General features: G+C 35.5%; 1 protein-coding gene across 1 annotated transcript; it reads left to right on the top strand.

The window, feature by feature from the left end:
• On the top strand, positions 827-21,109 carry LOC107608001 (3-hydroxyisobutyryl-CoA hydrolase-like protein 5). Its single transcript, XM_021107767.1, has 15 exons — positions 827-832; positions 878-961; positions 1,049-1,117; positions 1,898-1,961; positions 16,422-16,495; positions 16,594-16,677; positions 16,868-16,952; positions 17,390-17,475; positions 18,384-18,505; positions 18,596-18,656; positions 18,750-18,848; positions 19,185-19,286; positions 19,412-19,453; positions 20,052-20,158; positions 20,953-21,109. Exons 1-15 carry the CDS (start codon positions 827-829, stop codon positions 21,050-21,052), a joined length of 1,185 nt encoding a protein of 394 aa, XP_020963426.1. The 3' UTR covers positions 21,053-21,109.

Here is a 21,507-nt window from a genome sequence, read left to right as displayed (position 1 = left end):
TTTAATAATATTTGATTATCATAATAATTCAAATTTTCAAAGTCAATAGAGTGGGTTGTTGAAAATTTGACTCTAGATTGTGACACTCAATTTGGTTGACTGTATGTTGACACCGAAAGTTTCCTACCCCAATTTCTATGGATCAAAAGTGGACACATCTTATTATCTTGGAGGTTCAGTTCTCCATTTGCATTTTGTCCTGGTAAATATTTTTCGTCATAATCTTACAGTTTAAATCAACAATTCTTGGCATATTATATTCGCACTCAAATCATTTTCACTTTCCTTTATGCTCTTAAATTAGTTCATCAGATAACCTCTTATTTGTAGTTTAATTGTACAGAATTTGCATCAACCTCGTTTCCCACTGTAAATGGCACCTACAGCTTCATCGCCAGATGAACAGCCAAGCCAGTCTAAAATAATGTCTCCAATTTGCCCATTTGTTTCTTCGTTATCTACAGTTTTCATTCTGTTTTCTCTCAAGAATTGATTGTAAAATTGGTTATCAAAATGAAAAATATTTGCGCACCAACACTTTTTATCAATATTAGCCAACACTTTATTTTTATGCTAGGGCATAGAATTTAGTATAAAATAAAGGTGAAAATTAAGGTGTAATTAATTTTACGTAAAATTGATAACTAAGAGTTGTTTGATAAAAATTTAGTCAAATCAGTCAAAAAATATTTTAATTTGGCCAAATGTTGGCAAAAAAAATAATAAATTTTGTTGATTATGTAGCATTACTCGTATACTTTTTTAAGATTACAGATTAAAATTAGTGATGTGAATGCATGCGATTATTTGGCACTTGACACAGCATATGGTGGTAACTGGTAAATAACGAAAGGGTTTTTCTGGTTTTGGTGTTAAGGTTGTTATTGGAGAAGAGATAGATCATGTAAGGTTGATCACTTTGAACCGACCTAAGCAATTGAATGCTATCTCACCTGAACTGGTAGGTCACTCCTGTTAACTTTTTTAGTATTTTGGCTAAGTTATTTTTCAGCATTTAATTAATTGCTACTGTCTCATTTCATCTCAGATTTCTCTGCTGGCATCATACTTGGAAAAGTGGGAGATAGATGACAAAGCAGAACTAATCATCATAAAGGTTGTTATTTACTTTATAATCTTCTGAATTTGTTGGCACAAAATCGTTATTTGTTATGAATTCGCTTTCTGATTGAGTCCTTTTATTATAGAGCCTAAAAAAATGAGAAATGCTTGGGGGCCATTAGAATTTACTGTTTTTTGCGATCTCTTAATTATCAATTCAATTTCTTTAGTTTAACTTCTTTAGTTTAGTAATCCAACAACTTATTTTATCCTATACTTTTAAATATTAAATTTCAACTGAAGCAAAAAATAATAAATTCTGATGACCCTCTAACATATTAATATAAAAAATCAATTTTACCTTTTGTATATTAATACAAAAGAGAAGGGTTTGGAGAAGAGAAAAGGTGGTAGAGGTCTAACGGTAGTAAGCGGTGGTTCTTGGTAGTGATAAAAATTTGTATGGAAATAAAGGATGAAAATGTAAAATCAAATCATTATATAACTCTCAAATCAAATCAATTTCTATTTTATATAATCAATTCCAAACACAATAATTCATTTCTAATTCAATTTGTTGGAAATCAAATTAAAAATCAGTTCCAAAAATATTTGGTTCTAAACACACCCTAAAAGTGGGGACAAAAAATATCTAGGTTTATGTCTCTTCATCTTTGTATTTCTGCTTTAGGGAAAAAAATAGATGTTATTAACTAAAAAGAGAACTGACAATTTTTTATCTCATTTTTTTAGAATAATTAAAATGACTAATAAGTAATTATGTTGGTTTAATTGGCACTTATGTATGCTTCGTTCTGCACACTTTTTTTTCCAGGGTGCTGGTAGGGCTTTTTGTGCCGGAGGTGATTTGAGAGTATTCTATGATGGCAAGAAAAAGAGTATGTACATCATTTTCTATAAAGTTTTAGAGCAATATGATGAAACAAAGTAATAGCAATTGCACTCTTTTAAAAAGGGTAATTTATGTGCATCATCCAAATTGGTCTAAAATCAAGATGTTCCTAATCATTTCCTTAATTTAGTGCTTGTTTGGGCGCCATTATTTTGATAAAAAAAGATCTTTTTTCAATAAAAAAGATCTTTTTTATTTTTTAGCGTGTTTGGCAAATTTCTAGTAGTAAAAGTACTAGAAAAATAAAAAACCCTCGTCCTTTCCGAAGTCTGGATTTCTGGTTTACGCACGAGGGTTTTCTGAGGATGGTGAAAACTGAATGGCAAAGCTTAGGCGATGTTCCGTTCCCATCTAAACTGAAGGCGTTAACTGCACCATTGAGGAAATGGCACAAGGATAACTTTAGTGACATGGATTAGAGACTAATGAAGTTTGAAGATGAAATCAAGAAGCTTGATATTATGGTTAGTGACGAAGTCTATGATGGTACGACGAAGGTTAGAAGGAAGGCGTTGGTGGGCTTTTGTGAAAAGTGGTACACTAGGAAGGAAATTCATTGGAAGCAGATGTCTCGGTCCAAACATGCTACAAACATGGATAAGAATACCAGGTATTTCATTAACATTGCTTCAGCTAGAAGATGGAGTAACAGAATTGATGCACTGATGATTCATGGACGGCTAGTGAGGAATCAGGCAAGAATAAAAATTGCAATTAGGGGGTTCTATAAGGATTTATAAAGGCAGGCCTCTACTCCGAGGATTGGTGTTAGGGATGGGTTGATAAAGCAGATTGGTAGAAAGGAGGCTGAGGCTTTGGAGGCCTTACCGACTGTGGAGGAGATTAGAGAGGCAGTGTGGGACTGTGACTCGTTTAAGGCGCCCGGTAGTAATAGATACAATTTGAACTTTATCAAGAAATGCTGGGAGGACATTGGCCAGGAGTTCACTGCAGTAGTCATAGGGTTCTTCCAAAGTGCCAAGTTACCAACGGATGTGAATGTCACGTGGGTGACACTAGCCCCAAAATTTGTGGGTGCTAAGGAGATCAAAGACTTTCAGCCAATTAGTATGGTGGGGTGTGTGTATAAGGTAATTTCGAAGGTCTTGGTAAGAAAGATGAGCTCAGTTATGCTGGGACTGGTAGGAGAGACTCAGACTGCATTCGTCAAAGGCAGAAAAATTCATGACGGTGCGCTCATAGCCTGTGAGACGGCTCATTGGCTAAAGACGCGACGAAAGAAAGCGGCAATAATCAAGCTGGATTTTCAAAAAGCTTATGATAAAGTCAGATGGAGCTTTGTTGATCTTGTGTTATAGAAGATGGGTTTTGGCCAAAGATGGAGGAATTGGGTAACGGAGTGTGTCAGCACAGCCACTATGTCAATCCTCATTAACGGGTCCCTATCTAAGCCGTTCAATATGGAGAGCGGCCTGAGGCAAGGGGATCCTCTTTCGCCACTTCTGTTTGTGCTTGTGGTCGATGTTTTACATCGAATGTTGGGGGAAGTTGTTAGGAACGGACGCATTGCTCCGCCCCTGGTAGGGGGAGATCATATTGAATTGTCACATCTCCAGTTCGCAGATGATACCATTCTGTTCTGTCCTCCAGAGACAGAAACGATTGTAAATTATAAGAGGTTGTTGAGGTGTTTTGAGCTGATGTCTGGTTCGAGTATCTACTTTGATAAGTCGAATTTGATCTCGGTGAACTGCGAGCAAGGATGGGTTGATCAGGCATGTGGTATACTGGGGTGCAAGCAAGCTGTCTTACCTGTTAGATACCTTGGGATTTCTTTAGGAGCCAACCCGCGCCTGGTGAAGACTTAGAAACCGATCATAGATAAGGTGGAAGAGAAGATTAGCTTATGGAAATCGAAGGTTCTCAACAAGGCAGGTAAGCTTGTCCTAATTAAATCAGTGCTGAATAGCCTACCAATGTACTACCTTAGTCTGTACAAGATGCCGAAGGCGGTCGCTGATAAGCTGATTGCATTACAGAGGCATTTTTTGTGGTGTAAGGAGGATGGAAATTATGGTATACCCCTAGTTAAGTGGGAGCTGGTTCAGGCACCAAAAAATGTTGGGGGTTTGGGAGTTAGGGATGCAGTGCTTAGAAACACAGCGCTCCTGTTTAAATGGTGGTGACGGTTTTCAAAGGAGGATTTCCCGTTGTGGAAGAAGATTGTTTGTTCATGTTATAATTTGAACCCAAATGCGATGCTAGCATACCAGCCCCTACCGGTAAATGGAGGGCCCTGGAAAGACATATGCCAATTGAATATGAAAGAACATCGAGTACGACAAAAAATGGTTAGCGGCCTGGCAATGGAGGTAGGGAATGGAAGTAGTACCCTGTTTTGGGAAGATAACTGGATTCAAGGCGGTCCTCTGAACGCGAGCTTTCCAAGACTCTTCTCCATTTCAAACCAACAAGGTGATGTGATACGGGATTGTGGGTTTTGAGATGGGTTAGAGTGAATTTTGAACTTTCAATGGAGGATGAAGTTGTTCCAATGGGAGTTGGAACTAGTCCATCAACTTCATGAGATGTTAAGTGTAACGACCCAATTTTCAATATGTCTAGATCATACTGGAAACTGAGCGCTACCAATTTGTCTTCCTAATTATTATCTATTATTTATCATATGATCCTGATTCGTTGTTAAAAGCGTAGTTAACTTGCGAGGTGTAATATTTTTTTTTGAAAACGTTTGGATTAATGGACAGAATCATTTATAATCAATTCACAAATAATAATAGATAAAACAGTTATAAACAACCACACATAAATACATCACAAGTAATTGACAACATTCGGTGATTCAGCCTTTATTAGAATATAGACTGTTAGTTAGAACACCCCTAGATATAGCTAAATAATATGTATATACATGTATATACATACAACATCCCAGGTCCTGACCTGTTCAAGAGGTCCCTAAGCTGGCACCTAGGTTAGCCTAGACTCTATACTCACCTAGTCCCTCTAAACTACTAAAGCGAGGGAAAGTACGTTCTAGGTCTTCAAAACTCAAGTTAGGTAGAACGTTATCAAAAGATAGAACATCATCTGCTACTCCTCTGCATGATCAGACTTTTCCACAGGACGTCTCTCTGGTACCTCATGAAGTAACCACACAATAGGAATCTCGTACACAGGATTTAGGTTAAAGTGCGCAGACGAACAGGGTGCAGATGTTGGCTGGTCTCGCAATATATACATATAATCAGAGAACGAGATTCACCCTAGACTCAGAAGACTATCTAGAGCAGAATCCCCTTTGCAGAACCATCATCAACGAACTACGGTAAGGTACTCTTACTTCCATCTGAAGGGGGAAGGGAGAGAGAAGGGGTAAGAACTGGGGAGTTCTTAGTAGGGCCGGGGTTATTAGTTAAGTTCATTAATTTGGGGTCGATTAGTAGACGAATAACATAACATAGCAATGCAGTAAACAGAAGATAAAGATAGAAAGAGAAAGTAGAGACAACAGAAAGCAGAACACAAACAAAAGAATACAAGAAAATAAAACACAAATAGCATACAAGCAGACAAACATAAAGAAGTAGATCACACACAGAAAGGAATGCAACAGAGAATGATGCGCAGACAAGAATGATGCATGTCTAGACCTAGCGCAGGCCATGAGCTCATGTGTCGGTTAGCTGCCCGCAATCCCGACATTTACCAGGTCACGAGTAATCCCGATTTTCCGGATATGATTTTCCGTTCCTAAATAAATGCGCATATAATAATAGCCGCTCATTTGAGACAGCCTCTGCTTACTGCAGGAAAATATATATATACTCTGCTCTGCTCTGGGGAAGGCAATCCCGACATTTATCCGGTCACGAGTAATCCCGATTTCCCGAATACAATTTTCCGTTCCTAAATAAATGCGCATATAATAATAGCCGCTCATTTGAGACAGCCTCTGCTTACTGCAGGAAAATATATATATTCTCTGCTCTGCTCTGGGGAAGCGGAAAATGGCTGTAGGTAACTTAGTTTTCCTACAGAGGCTCTGGGTTGCATTAAGCAACTAATATATATATATATATAGCTCTGGGTTGCATCAAGCAACTAATATATATATAAATATAGCTCTGGGTTACATCAAGCAACTAATATATATATATATATATAGCTCTTTATATTATATTACTCTTCTCTTTATATCTCTTTACTCTGTTTTGGTTTCTCTTTTCTCTGTATCTCTTTACTCTGTTTTAATTACTCTGTTCTCTGTATCTCTTTTTTCTTCTCTGATTACTCTTTTCATCTGTATCTATATTACTCTTTTTCTCTTTATCTCTTTACTTTACTCTGGTTTCTCTGTTTTCTGAGTTTCTCTACTCTGCTCTGATTTCTCTGCTTAACGTATGTATATAAAGTTTATGCAAATTTCGGTATGAATAGTTCGCCAGTCCCAAGTATAGGTTCATTAAGTCTATAATGAAATAGTTTAACTTTTCATATAATACCTAACCCTAGTCGCAACTCAAGGACTAACTATGTTGCCCTAGTTCGTTCACTAATTTCTGTCTGTTTTTCTGTTATTAAAACTTTACAGACTTTTCTTTAGTTTTTATCTTTTCTGCAACTTTTTATCTTTCTTTTATCTTTGCCTCACTAATATGTTCTTACCACTCCCAAAGTGTTTTATGAAGGTAATTATGAGATTCTGCGCTTAAAGTTGTCTTTCTAAAGCTTTTACAGAAAACTGCCTTTTTCTCATTATTTTATTATTTTTATTTATTATTTTATTATTAAATTTTCAAAAATTAACTTTACTTTAACCTTTAACTTTTAAAATTCATTTTTTACCACCCGTAACTTTTAATATTTCTACTTTTACCACCCTAACTTTTGGAAATTACAAAATAACCCCCCAAACACCAAAATATTTACTTCCTTGCCCTTTTATGGATCAAAAAGGTGTTCTTCATTGTTCTTCACCACACTCAAAGTGTTCTTCGTGTTCTTCGTAAATTCTTCAGATTCTTTCTTTGTTTTTACCCGTTTTTCAGTCTTTTCAGCAACCGATTTTTACCATAATTCAAAATAAATTTCCAGCCACTAAAACCCCATCTTTTCTACATGATTTTAACACAAATTGAACCTCAATTTAAGCTCTAGGGTTTCGTTTTCCAGCAGCCACAAGAACACACATTCATAGCTTGAATTTCATCAAATTTCATCAAATTTTCACCAAAATTTCAACAAGAATTACTCATACAAACAATCAATTTCAAGCATAGCCAAATCATATCATAATCACACAACTCAAACACAATCAATCAAGATTAAATTCGTCAATCCCTACCTGGTTTTGCTGCTCCTAATTCGGTTAAACTTTCAGGTGGTCCTTAAGCACTTTTTCCTCCGAAATCACATCAAGAACAACTTTAAATCCAAAAACTCTCAACTGACCAAATCTCACTCAGTATGTTAGGAAGAGATATCTCACCTTAGACTTGCTGGAAATTCACGTGTAAGGTGAGTTGTGATTGGTTGGCTTGGAGGTGGATTAAAATAATATTAAAATATCTCTTGTGTACAACTACTAAAACTAGGTGTACCGGAACACTCGTAAAAACATCTCTAAAAATTATTTTTTGAGCTACTAGCATAAATGACACTAGTAACATATTTATTATGAGAATATAACATGTATAATGAGGCCTTAGCATTGCTAAATTCATCAGAGAGTGCTGGTGCTAAGCTGCACCAGTAAACCGTAAATCCGGTTAAACCGATTTTCTGTTTTTAACAAAAATAGACCAGGTAACCTTATAATTTCATTCAAGCATTTTCTAATACTAATATAATGATAATATTATACTATTATCTCTCTCCTCTCATGAATTGAGTTCGGTTCGTCAAACAGAGACTATTTACGAAAATCAGAATCAAAACTGCCAACCGATACGGTTCAAAAACTATGTTCTTCGCGATTGCTTTATCGAGCTTGTCTCAAAGGAGGTTCTAGCTTAAGGATGACATAATGATAATGAGGATTGAGATACTTGATGATATAGCAGAGGTGTTCCCTTTACTGATCTTCCGGAGAAATCCGTACTTTCAGAAAAGATCTCATGTACTCGAAAATCAGGGTTGTTACATTCTACCCTCCTAAAAGAAAATTTTGCCCTCAAAATTTCAGTTACCTAGGAATAAATGCGGGTAATCAGCTTTCATCTTATCTTCCAGTTCCCAAGTGTGCTCTTCCTCTCCTCTTGGTTCCCATGCTACTTTGACTAAGCGAACAGTCTTGCCTTTTAGCTACTTATCACTTCTTTCTACGATTTGAACCGGTGATGCTTGATATGTCAAATCATTTCATAACTGTACTGTCTCTGGTTGTAAAATGTGACTCTTGTCGGGAATATATTTCTTAAGTTGCGAGACATGAAAAACATCATGAAGGTTTGATAAATAAGGAGGAAGGACTATTTGATAAACTACTAGACTGACTCTTTTAAGTATTTGGAAAGGTTCTATGTATCGTGGGTTAAGGTTTTTAGTCTTAAGGGCTCTACCTATTCCAGTAATCGAGGTTACTTCTAGAAAGACACGGTTTCCATCACTAAACTCTAAGGGTCTACGTCTATTATCGGCATAGCTCTTTTGACGGCTTTGTACTGTCTGGATCTTCTGACAAATCTCCTTTATCTCCTCAGTAGTTTCTTACACTAAGTCTGGACCTAAGACACTAGCTTCTCCATCGTCATTCCAATACAATGGTGTCGACATCTTCTTCCATAGAGAGCTTCATATGGTGCCATCCCGATACTTTATTGGAAACTGTTATTGTAGACGAATTTGACCAAAATCAAATACTTATCCCAGCTGCTTTGGTTGTCTATCATACATGATCGTAACATGTCTTCTAACGTCTGGATTGTCTGCTCTGATTGTCCGTCTATCTGAGGATTGTATGCTATACTCGTGTGCAATTCTGTTTCCAACGCTTTTTGAAAAGCTCCCCAAAATCTAGTAATAAACCTCGAAACTTGATCTGAGACAATTTATGAAGGTATCCCATGTAGTCGTACGATTCCTTGAATATATATATTCATTCCAGCCTTTCTAAAGTATAGTCAACTCGAATCGGAAGGAAGTGCGCTGACTTTGTCAACCTGTCCACAATTACCCAGATGGCATCGTGTCCAGTTGAGGTCCTTGGAAATCCGGTGACAAAATCCATAGAAATCTGCTCCCATTTCCATTGTGGTATCTCTAAGGGTTGCAGGGTTCCTGACAGCTTCTGATGTTCCACCTTCATCTTCAGGCAGGTTAAACATTTTGAGACATAATCAGCTACTTCTTTCTTTAAGCCCGGCCACCAGAACATTTGTTTCAAATCTCGATACATCTTTGTCACTCCAGGATGCATAGAAAATCTACTTTGGTGAGCTTCAACAAGAATCTTTTATCGCAATTCTCCAGAGTTAGGCACACAAATTCTTTTCTTGTACCTCCATAGGCCACTACGATCCTATCTCACAGCTTCTTCAGCTCTGCAAGCAATGGTGACATCCAGTACAGTGCTATGGAAATCGGTCCGGCTCCAGGTACTAGATCAATGCTAAATTCTATCTCTTGCTGAGGAGGAGACTCAGGTATGTCGTCCAAGAAAACATCAGGAAATTCCTTCATCATTCAGATTTCTTCTAAGCTTAATTCACTATCATTCGAGCTAGCCACTAACAGAACGTACCCCTCACAATCACTCCCGCCTAAGGTAACTCTTACAGAATTCAGATATAAGGTGTGGGATAGAAATGGTTTAGTACATAGACTATCAGATGGAATAACAGCAGTTCTTTTAAAATAATCAAGGAAAACATGATACTTAGATAACCAATCTAATCCTAAAATAACTTCTAAACCATATAGTGGCAAATAGATTAGATCGTGTATAAAAGTCCTGTTCCTAATCGCGAATGGTACTTGCAGGCACACTAAACTGGTCAAAGCATTTTGGGATGCAGGTGTATGGACAATCAAGTAAAAATTCAATTTAAAGAAATATAATCCTAACTCGTAAGCAATAGTTAGAGAAATAAAGAATGCGATGCACCCGAATCATACAGTACAGTTAGAAATCGATTCTTGACATAACCTGACCTTGAATGAGGGCATCCGATTGCACAACATCGTCAATAGTGATAACAAACACTCGTCCTTGTTGTTGGGTTCTGACTGGATTTCGAGTAAATCCCTTCGGACAATCCTTGGCAACGTGTCCAAGTTCTCGACAAGTGTAGCAGTTAGGTGATCCAAACTGGCAAGACCTGTTACTATGCTCTTTTCCGCATTGCTTACATGTAGGGTTTATGTAAGCCTGATGGGCTCGTTTACCATTGCCTTGCCTTACTTTACCTCGAGCGATAAATCCAAACTTTATAGTATTGCCAGCGGACTCATCTACCATTCTTTTTCGACAGTCTCTTGCCCGATGTCCTTCCTTATTACAGTAGTAACATAAACCTGTTCTGAACCGGCAAATCCTACTACCATGATGCTTTCCACAAGTTAGGCATACTACACCACTTTGAGCTTGGTGAGGTTGACTCTCATGTCCTTGTTCAATGTCACGGTTATTGTCACTACCATTATTGCGAGTTAAAAGGCTGACATCTCGGTGGTTTCCATTCCAACACTGGAATTGACCAATGGCTTTAAAGTTGCGACCTTGAGGGGCTAAATTTTGAACAAAGTCTCTTTGTGAATCCTCCCTACATCTTGCTCGAGCTATCGCCACCTTCTTTGAACATTCTTCCACTAGTTTACTTTTATTCACCAGTTCAGCAAAATTTCATATCTCTAGCGAAACAACAGAATTCATCAGTTCTTCTCGGAGTCCTCCTTCAAACTTTAAACACTTCCATTCTTCAAAGTCTTCTGGGTTCCCTTGACAAATCTTGGAGAAACGACACAAGTCATCGAACTTACGGGCATACTCAGCAATAGTCATATCCCCTTGTTTCAACTGCATAAGCTCCATCTCCTTAGCATCTCGTGCTGCTCCCAGAAAATAATTTTTATAAAATTCGTCCCTAAAGATATCCCAAGGAATGTCATTTTCATTCTGTTGTAGCAGTCGTTGTATCCCCTGCCACCAGTACTCAGCTTCTCCCTCGAGCATATAAGTAGCAAACTCCATGTATTGTCCTTTCGGAACATGTTGCACTCTCAGTGATCGTTCAATACCTTGAAACCAATTATCAGTGTCAGTCGTAACGAGTGTACCCTTGAACTTAAGCGGATTAACCTTCAGAAATATCGCAAGGGTCATAGGTCTTTCAGGATGCCCTAAGTTATTCTCATCATTCCCATTTCTCACTCCAAGACGTTCAACAGCCCTAGCCGCTGTTACCGCAGCTTCCCGCACTACTTCAACCGCGTTGTTCATGGTAGCCATAAACGTTTCCAATTCCCTCTCGTAGTTAACATTAGGAATTCCTTCTCATACGCCTCGTCTCCGTGAACCCATTGTGGTCCTGTTTACACCAAACAATAATTGTTAAGGTGATCAGTCTTAACACTTCAAGTCAAGTGTGAACATTCCCAAAATAAAAACACAGAAACAATCATGCAACATATATCACTAGGATATCCTATACGCATGAGACACACAACAGAGTATGCAATGAAGCATAGTCAGTCCACTCCCCAGGCTCTACTGGGAACGAACTGCTCTGATACCAAATTGTAACGACCTAATTTTCAATATGTCTAGATCATACCGGAAATTGAGCGCTACCAATTTGTCTTCCTAATTATTATCTATTATTTATCATATGAGCCTGATTCGTTGTTAAAAGCGTAGTCAACTTGCGAGGTGTAATATTTTTTTTTTGAAAACGTTTGGATTAATGGACAGAATCATTTATAATCAATTCACAAATAATAACAGATAAAATAGTTATAAACAACCACACATAAATACATCACAAGTAGTTGACAACATTCGGTGATTCAGCCTTTATTAGAATATAGACTGTTAGTTAGAACACCCCTAGATATAGCTAAATAATATCTATATACATGTATATACATACAACATCCCAGGTCCTGACCTTTTCAAAAGGTCCCTAAGCTGGCACCTAGGTTAGCCTAGACTCTATACTCACCTAGTCCCTCTAAACTACTAAAGCGAGGGAAAGTACGTTCTAGGTCTTCAAAACTCAAGTTAGGTGGAACGTTATCAAAAGATAGAACATATCTGCTACTCCTCTGTATGATCAGACTTTTCCACATGACGTCTCTCTGGTACCTCATGAAGTAGCCACACAATAGGAATCTCGTACACAGGATTTAGGTTAAAGTGCGCATACAAACAGGGTGCAGACATTGGCTGGTCTCGCAGTATATACATATAATCAGAGAACGATATTCACCCTAGACTCAGAAGACTATCTAGAGCATAATCCTCTTTGCAGAACCATCATCAACGAACTACGGTAAGGCACTCTTACTTCCATCTGAAGGGGGAAGGGAGAGAGAAGGGGTAAGAACTGGGGAGTTCTTAGTAGGGCCGGGGTTATTAGTTAAGTTCATTAATTTGGGGTCGATTAGTAGACGAATAACATAATATAGCAAAGCAGTAAACAGAAGATAAAGATAGAAAGAAAAAGTAGAGACAACAGAAAGCAGAACACAAACAAAAGAATACAAGAAAATAAAACACATAAATAGCATACAAGCAGACAAACATAAAGAAGTAGATCACACATAGAAAGGAATGCAACAGAGAATGATACGCAGACAAGAATGATGCATGTCTAGCCCTAGCGCAAGCCATGAGCTCATGTGTCGGTTAGCTACCCGCAATCCCGACATTCACCCGGTCACGAGTAATCCCGATTTTTCGGATACGATTTTCCGTTCCTAAATAAATGCGCATATAATAATAGCCGCTCATTTGAGACAGCCTCTGCTTATTGCAGGAAAATATATATATACTCTGCTCTGCTCTGGGGAAGCGGAAAATGGCTGTAGGTAACTTAGTTTCCCTACAGAGGCTCTGGGTTGCATCAAGCAACTAATATATATATATATAAATATAGCTCTGGGTTGCATCAAGCAACTAATATATATATATATATATATTACTCTTCTCTTTATATCTCTTTACTCTGTTCTGGTTTCTCTTTTCTCTGTATCTCTTTACTCTGTTTTAATTACTCTGTTCTCTGTATCTTTTATCTCTTCTCTGATTACTCTTTTCATCTGTATCTATATTACTCTTTTTCTCTTTATCTCTTTACTTTACTCTGGTTTCTCTGTTTTCTGTGTTTCTCTATTCTGCTCTGATTTCTCTACTTAACGTTTGTATTTAAAGTTTATGCAAATTTCGGTATGAATAGTTCGCCTGTCCCAAGTATAGGTTCATTAAGTTTATACTGAAACAGTTTAACTTTTCATATAATACCTAACCCTAGTCGCAACTCAAGGACTAACTATGTTGCCCTAGTTCATTCACTAATTTCTGTCTGTTTTTCTGTTATTAAAAGCTTACAGACTTCTCTTTAGTTTTTATCTTTTCTTTAACTTTTTATCTTTCTTTTATCTTTGCCTCACTAATATGTTCTTACCACTCCCTAAGTGTTTTATGAAGGTAATTATGAGATTCTGCGCTTAAAGTTGTCTTTCTAAAGCTTTTACAGAAAACTGCCTTTTCCGTATTATTTTATTATTTTTATTTATTATTTTATTATTAAATTTTTGAAAATTAACTTTACTTTAACCTTTAACCTTTAAAATTTATTTTTTACCACCCGTAACTTTTAATATTTCTACTTTTACCACCCTAACTTTTGGAAATTACAAAATAACCCTGCAAACACCAAAATATTTACTTCCTTGCCCTTTTATGGATCAAAAAGGTGTTCTTCATTGTTCTTCTAGTGTTCTTCGTGTTCTTCGTAAATTCTTCAGATTCTTTCTTTGTTTTTACCCGTTTTTCAGTCTTTTCAGCAACCGATTTTTACCATAATTCAAAATAAATTTCCAGCCACTAAAACCCCATCTTTTCTACATGATTTTAACACAAATTGAACCTCAATTTAAGTTCTAGGGTTTCGTTTTCCAGCAGCCACAAGAACACACATTCATAGCTTGAATTTCATCAAATTTTATCAAATTTTCACCAAAATTTCAACAAGAATTACTCATACAAACAATCAATTTCAAGCACAGCCAAACCATATCATAATCACACAACTCAAACACAATCAATCAAGATTAAATTCGTCAATCCCTACCTGGTTTTGCTGCTCCTAATTCGGTTAAACTTTCAGGTGGTCCTTAAGCACTTTTTCCTCTGAAATCACATCAAGAACAACTTTAAATCCAAAAACTCTCAACTGACCAAATCTCACTCAGTATGTTAGGAAGAGATATCTCACCTTAGACTTGCTGGAAATTCATGTTTCTTGGCCCTCAAGTCAAGTTAAGCATGATTCCTAAAGAAGAACCAAGAAAACACATGTTTTGCATGGTTTTCCTTGAAAACCGAATTGAAATGGGAGGGAGACAGCCATCTCACCTTATTTCCATCCTTGATAAGTTACATGGTTATGTAGAGGAAGAAGAGAGGATCATTTTGGTGAAATCGGAATTTTGATTTGAGTTTTAGTTCAGAAGAAATCAAGCTTTGAAGATTAAGTGTTCATGAAAGTTTCTCTCTTTTCTCTCTTGTTATTTTCGGCCAAAATGATGAAATGAGACAGCCTTGGAGGTCTTGGGGGTGTAAGGTGAGTTGTGATTGGTTGGCTTGGAGGTGGATTAAAATAATATTAAAATATCTCTTGTGTACAACTACTAAAACTAGGTGTACCGGAACACTCGTAAAAACATCTCTAAAAATTATTTTCTGAGCTACTAGCATAAATGACACTAGTAGCATATTTATTATGAGAATAGAACATGTATAATGAGGCCTTAGCATTGCTAAATTCATCAGAGAGTGCTGGTGCTAAGCTGCACCAGTAAACCGTAAATCCGGTTAAACCGATTTTCTGTTTTTAACAAAAATAGACCAGGTAACCTTATGATGTCATTCAAGAATTTTCTAATACTAATATAATGATAATATTATACTATTATCTCTCTCCTCTCATGAATCGAGTTCGGTTCGTCAAACAGAGACTATTTACGAAAATCAGAATCAAAACTGCCAACCGATACGGTTCAAAAACTAGGTTCTTCGCGATTGCTTTATCGAGCTTGTCTCAAAGGAGGTTCTAGCTTAAGGATGACATAATAATAATGAGGATTGAGATACTTGATGATATAGCAGAGGTGATCCCTTTACTGATCTTCCGGAGAAATCCGTACTTTCAGAAAAGATCTCATGTACTCGAAAATCAGGGTTGTTACATTAAGGCCAATTAAGCCATCAACGGATCAGGAGGATAATATTGTGTGGAAGTTTGATAAGAAGGGTGTATTTTCTACTAGTTCCTTTTTGCAGGTCATTCAATCAGAATCTCTGATGGATGAGATCACAAGCTATAGTTTCACCAGTGCAATTTGGATAAGCGTGGTACCTCCGAGAGTGGAGCTATTTGGATGGTTTGTGCTAGTTGGTAGAGTTAACACCAAGGAGCGGTTGAGCAGATTGGGTGTTATTCCTAATAGTGATAATGTTTGTGTTCTGTGTAAAAAGGAGATAGAATCTATGCAGCATTTATTTCTTCTATGTGAGGTTACATGGCAGGTGTGGTGCACTTGGTTGAGGTATTTTCGTACAGCTTGGGCTGTTCCTGGTACCATGAAAGGGCTGTTTGAAAGTTGGACTGGAATGCACAGTAGAAAACAAGAGCAGAGGAAGTGGCTGACTGGGTTTTTTGTAGTGATCTGGAACATCTGGTGGGAACGGAACGATAGAATTTTCAAGAATAAAGATGCAGGTGTTGAGGAAATACAACGCAGGATGGTTTTGAGCTACCAAGAATGGACTTCCAGTGATCCATGTGGGTGTTAATGGCATTACTGGGGATGCCAAGGGAATTGATATCTCTTGTGTAGGCAGACTTCTTTTATTTTCTGGTTTTGTATGCTCCACTTTATTGTGTTGAGCTTCCTTTGTTTCAAAAATAAATAAATAAAAAAAAAATTTTTTTTGAAAAGCTGTAATTTACATCTTTTGTTTAAAGATCTTTTTCTCTTAAAAAAAAGATGTTTTTCATATAATAAATAAACAAAAAATTACTTTTATATTGTTATACCCAAACATAATTGATAGATAAAAAGAATTTTTTGCACGAGATACCCAAACATAAAATTACTTTTACTTTTCTATAAGATCTTTTAAAAAAAGATAACTCGAAAAAAGATCTTTTTTTTTTTAGAACAAAATGATAATCAATGTGCTTAATTATAACAAAAGGGAGTGTTTTCCATGATCATAAATTCTCATTTTGGACAGAGGATTCATGCCTTGAAGTGGTCTATAGATATTATTGGCTTTGCCATCACATTGAGACCTACAAGAAAACCCAGGTTCTGTTTAGGATCTTAATTAATTGCAGTTTCTTCTTTACCAATATGCTTCAGAAAGTGATATTACCATGTCTACAATGTTGTTATTCCTATAACAGGTTGCTCTTGTTCATGGAATTTCAATGGGTGGAGGTGCAGCTTTGATGGTCCCTATGAAGTTCTCAGTTGTTACTGAAAAAACTGTGGGTATTTAGCACTTGCTTGGTTTTGATTAATTCTTTCAGAAACGAACGAAAAATGTATATTATCATGTGTACAAAACTACTTAAACAATCTTATTAGAGATTAGTTTCTGCATAATTTCATATTAAATTTGTTTAGAAAGTGTTATTGGTTGATTTTGTGGTGTGTGAAAAACAAATGCTTTGACAGGTTTTTGCCACTCCTGAAGCAAGTTTTGGATTTCATACTGATTGTGGATTCTCTTACAGCCATTCTTGCTTACCGGGTCATTTAGGTAACCACATTTACATAAGAATTCCTTCTCTTCCTTGTATTTAACCAATGGGATTTTAAAATGGCGAAATTCACCCCTCATTCCATATATGGAAGGACTAATATGTCTATATTTGTTAATTCCGAGAGATGAACTTGTTTTCCGGCAAGTGGTAAGGGATGAAATTGTCCCTCTTAAATCTTAAGCGACTATTTTATGCCTTGTGTTTTCTATCTAGGATTAGATTGGGAATTACTTTGGGAAAAATATATAAAGTAAGTGTAAAACAGAACACCCCAAGAACACTTGTTCCTCCATATTTTTAATCTTATATTACAACAGCCATTTCTTTTTTCTTTTTTTTTCCTGTTAAATGATATTAAAGAAAAGAAGAGTGAAACATGTTAGTAGGTCACAAACAAAATTGTAGAGATGATAATGCACAATAAAATTTGCAGGTGAATTCTTGGCACTCACTGGAGCACGGTTGAATGGGAAGGAATTAGTTGCAGCAGGATTGGCAACTCATTTTGTCTCCTCTGAGGTTCGATAATCTCCGAATAAAGTACCGAAACTCACTATAAAAGGTGAATTAACAATCGGTTATATTTTGCTTCCTTTAGACAATTTAACCAATCGTTAACCGTATATGTGGGATCATTCACTAACGGCATATTACTGAGCAGTTAACAATTGGTTAGATTTGTCTAAGGGAGGCAATCTTTCATGGTTACAAGTTAGTTTTAATTATTTTATAATCAGATTTATGAGTGTGATAATCTTTCATGATCAATTGTAGTACTTTAACTATCTTTTTCCTGTAGCTGGAATCGGCATAATTTTTATTGCATGAAAATGCTACTGTAAATATATTCACAATTAATTGTTGGAAAGCCCAAGGGCACAAGCTAGTTAATGTAGGAAAATCACATGGAGTCAGTCCCTATCTCTTTAAGTTAATAATATGTGCACAGAAATTGGTTCTTTAGTATAGACACTGCAATAATAGTTGTGCCTGTAACTCTTCGGAATTCTGGCTTACTTTTGTAAATGACATTGATAATTCTATTTTCTTTGGAATTGGTAAACCAATAGTTTGTGTTGTAGTTGAACACATTCCAACACTATGCCAAAACTTCAGAAACTTGAATTATTTTATTTCCACTTTCCCTTACCTGATCAGAGGACATTGATCCAAGGATATAAATGAGAGAGAACAAAGTGGGGTAGGGTGAAATACAGGCGTATGTTTCCCGAAAAAGTGCTTTATAAGGATCTGCATTCCTACAACTTAAGTATTTTGTTTTTAATTTATCGTTTGCTACAGCTTAATTGAGGCCTGATTTGGTATTCAAAGATGAACATTGTCAGATACTATTTTCTAATCAGTAGATATAAAATGGACTTCGAGGGTTAATTTGATAAATAATAATAACATTTTATATGGACCAGAAAATTGTGGAACTTGAGAAGCGACTGATTAGCCTAAATTCCGGTGATGAGAATGCTGTAAGATCAGTGATTGAAGAATTTTCTTCAGAAGTCAAACCTGATGAAGACAGTATCTTAAACAAGTAATCACTATTTCATCATTGATATCCAAATTTCTTTTCTGATTAACCGAAAATTGCACTGTATTAATGACAGTATTTGGAGATTTTCAGGCAGTCAGTAATTGATGAATGCTTCTCTAAAAATTCCATTGAAGAAATTATAAAATCTTTGGTAAGTTTCTTACAAGTTCCTTACACATTATTTTCTTATTTCGTGTTCATGTTCTCTTTCAGCTACGTATGACTGTATGCTTTTTATCTAAAGGAAGCCGAAGCAAACAAAGAAGGAAATGGATGGATAGCTACAGTTTTGAAAGGAATGAAAAGAACATCACCGACCGCATTGAAAATAGTACTAAGATCGGTAAGGACTTCGTTATATATATTTCCCATGATCTGAGACTGGATTCTAGAACTCCATTCATTTCATTATTTTTTGGGCATATAAAATTCATGCTTAATGAAGCAGAAGAATATTTTAAGTTTTTCTTTGTATTTAAAAGCTACAATGTTTTTTATGCTAGTTTTCCGAATTACTTCCTTTTGGAATTTAAATGAGATTAATGAGGACAAAAAACAGAAATAATCCCTAGCCTTTGGACGTTATGTGAATGAATCAATAAAATAAGTTCTACATGCTACTTGGAGATTTTCGTGTTGCTCGATATGCAGTCAAGCAGCATCTTGAATATATGTGCAGGTTCGCGACGGAAGGAATGAAACACTGTCTGAATGTCTAAAAAAGGAATTTAGATTAACAATGAATATACTACGAAGTACAATATCCGAGGATATGTATGAGGTAATTGTAGTATGCTTATTGAATTTCAGAACAAATTTTAGACACAAAAGAGGCTGCTCAGTTTTACATTTTGATGTCATCTGTACTAAAATCTGAGGCAAAATTTTGTGTCTTTTGATGAGAAGGGTATTAGAGCTCTCACAGTTGATAAGGATAATGCTCCAAAGGTATTCTTTCTCTTTTTCTCTTTTGTTCTAAATATGCATGCCCCAAGATTAATGACTTCTTTTCCACATTTTATTAAATTCTTCTAATCTTAAATAGTCTTATCCTAAACTAGCTACCTTAACTATATTCAACCCACATCAAAGAACATTTCTTGTGACAAACAAAAAATTGCTTCAAAAACACGAATTTGGATCCTCTAAAGTAAAAGGAGTTTTACCATTGGATGCTGCATAACATTAAAAATGGAAATTGTTTTGCATTTTATTGATCCTGGTGAAATCCTTTACTTTACTAGGAACTACTGCCCATGTTTGGATGGCAAATACACATTTACATGTGCATCAAAATCAAGTTAAGAAATGGAAATCATGTCCGAGAAAACCATGGACATGGTATGATTTACAGAACAAGTCTTGAATGCTGTGTAAATTACAAGACTTGCTATTAAGTCTATCATTACAAGGGATTTGTTTTTAAATGTGCTTTTTTCTCTTTTCTTTTCTCTTTTCTCTAATTATGAAGGATCGTGTCTATAAACTTGTTTTCAATTTAAAAGATGAAAAATAAAAGGAATCATTGTTCTTTTTTCATGATCAGTGGGATCCTCCGTCGCTAGACAAAGTAGATGATGGAAAGTTGGACTTGGTTTTCCAACCATTTGAAAAGAATTTGGAGTTGCAGATTCCAGAAAGTGAGGCGTGCAGGTATGGTTTCTACTTGAATTTCGATTGATTGATTGATTAAGAACTAAAGTACGAATGATTATGAATTTATGATGCTAATAAATTTACCATGAAAGACAGAAATCTAAACTTGCCCATGAACAAATTAAGTCTTTTTTGTGGAAGGGTGGGGTATTGGTTGTAATTAAGTCACTACCCCTTAAAAGTTTTTAATTAAGTCTCTACACTACTTTTAAATTTGTAATTATCCTTATCGTCCTAAAAACATTTAACTTAATGGAATATGCCAAGATATATTCGCTACTAACATAGGATAGATAAACATGTTTTTGTAACGTCTACTATTAAGAATGATATAATTACAAAATTAAAACTAGTGTAAGGATCCAATTGAAAATTTTTAAAATATAGGGACTTAATTATAAATTTGGAAATACTATAAAGACCACTGAAGTAATTTAACTATTTTTTTATGGTGATTGTTATGGTGCCTAAAAGTGTTTACCTAATTTATCAAAAAGGGTTAAAAATCAATATTTAATTTTAAAAGTGTAAAAGTAAATAATTATTAAATATTCAAAATTTACTATAAAAAATAAGTTAGGCAAAAGTTAGACACCAAGTCATAGGCAACATAAAATTCACCTTTTTTTATAAGTAATTTGGTTGAGAAAATTATCTTTTGTAGATAAATTTGGTACTTTACTCTTAGTTAAATAATCAAGTATTGTTAAATCAAAATTTTATTTATTTATTTATTATTAGTAATATTATTATTAAGTTAAACCAAATTCCCTTGTGTGTATTCCAAACAGGTGGGCCGGTAAATATGAGAATTCAGCTTATGCGTTCCAAATTGGGCAATATAAAACGGCTTGGGTGTTGCTTGTCTCTGAGTTGGATGCTACTTTATAAAATACTACTCGAAAAGATTGTCATGAATTTTTCTACCTGCTTAGCTTGGATATAAATAAGCAAACTCTATTATTGATTCATTACTATTTTCTAGAGATTCTATTAATTTTTCTAGCTCTTCAACTTCTCTTTTTAACTTGTCATAGATTATTTTTAGAGTTTCAAATGCTCTTTGATTTATTTCAGAAAACTGTAAATAATTCAAACGATTTTCTCTTTCAAAGAGCTATTGTTTCTTGTCTTGATAAGTTACATATATTTCTTCTTTATTTATTGTCATAATTTAGTGTTTAGGGTTTCATTTAATTTTTCGACCTTTTTTGTTAATTCTTTTATTTCAGAATTTTCTTCTTTAATCTTCAACTTAGATAGATTTAAAGGGCTATTAATTTTAGATTCTCTTATTTGAAAATTCGATGAAACTAATTTTCCTGACGGTTCTTTTAATAATAGAA

This window comes from Arachis ipaensis, chromosome B07 (assembly GCF_000816755.2).
Source record: "Arachis ipaensis cultivar K30076 chromosome B07, Araip1.1, whole genome shotgun sequence".
Taxonomy (NCBI): Eukaryota; Viridiplantae; Streptophyta; class Magnoliopsida; order Fabales; family Fabaceae; genus Arachis; species Arachis ipaensis.
Note: the sequence above shows the minus strand (reverse complement) of the source record. Positions and strands in the feature narration are given on the sequence as shown.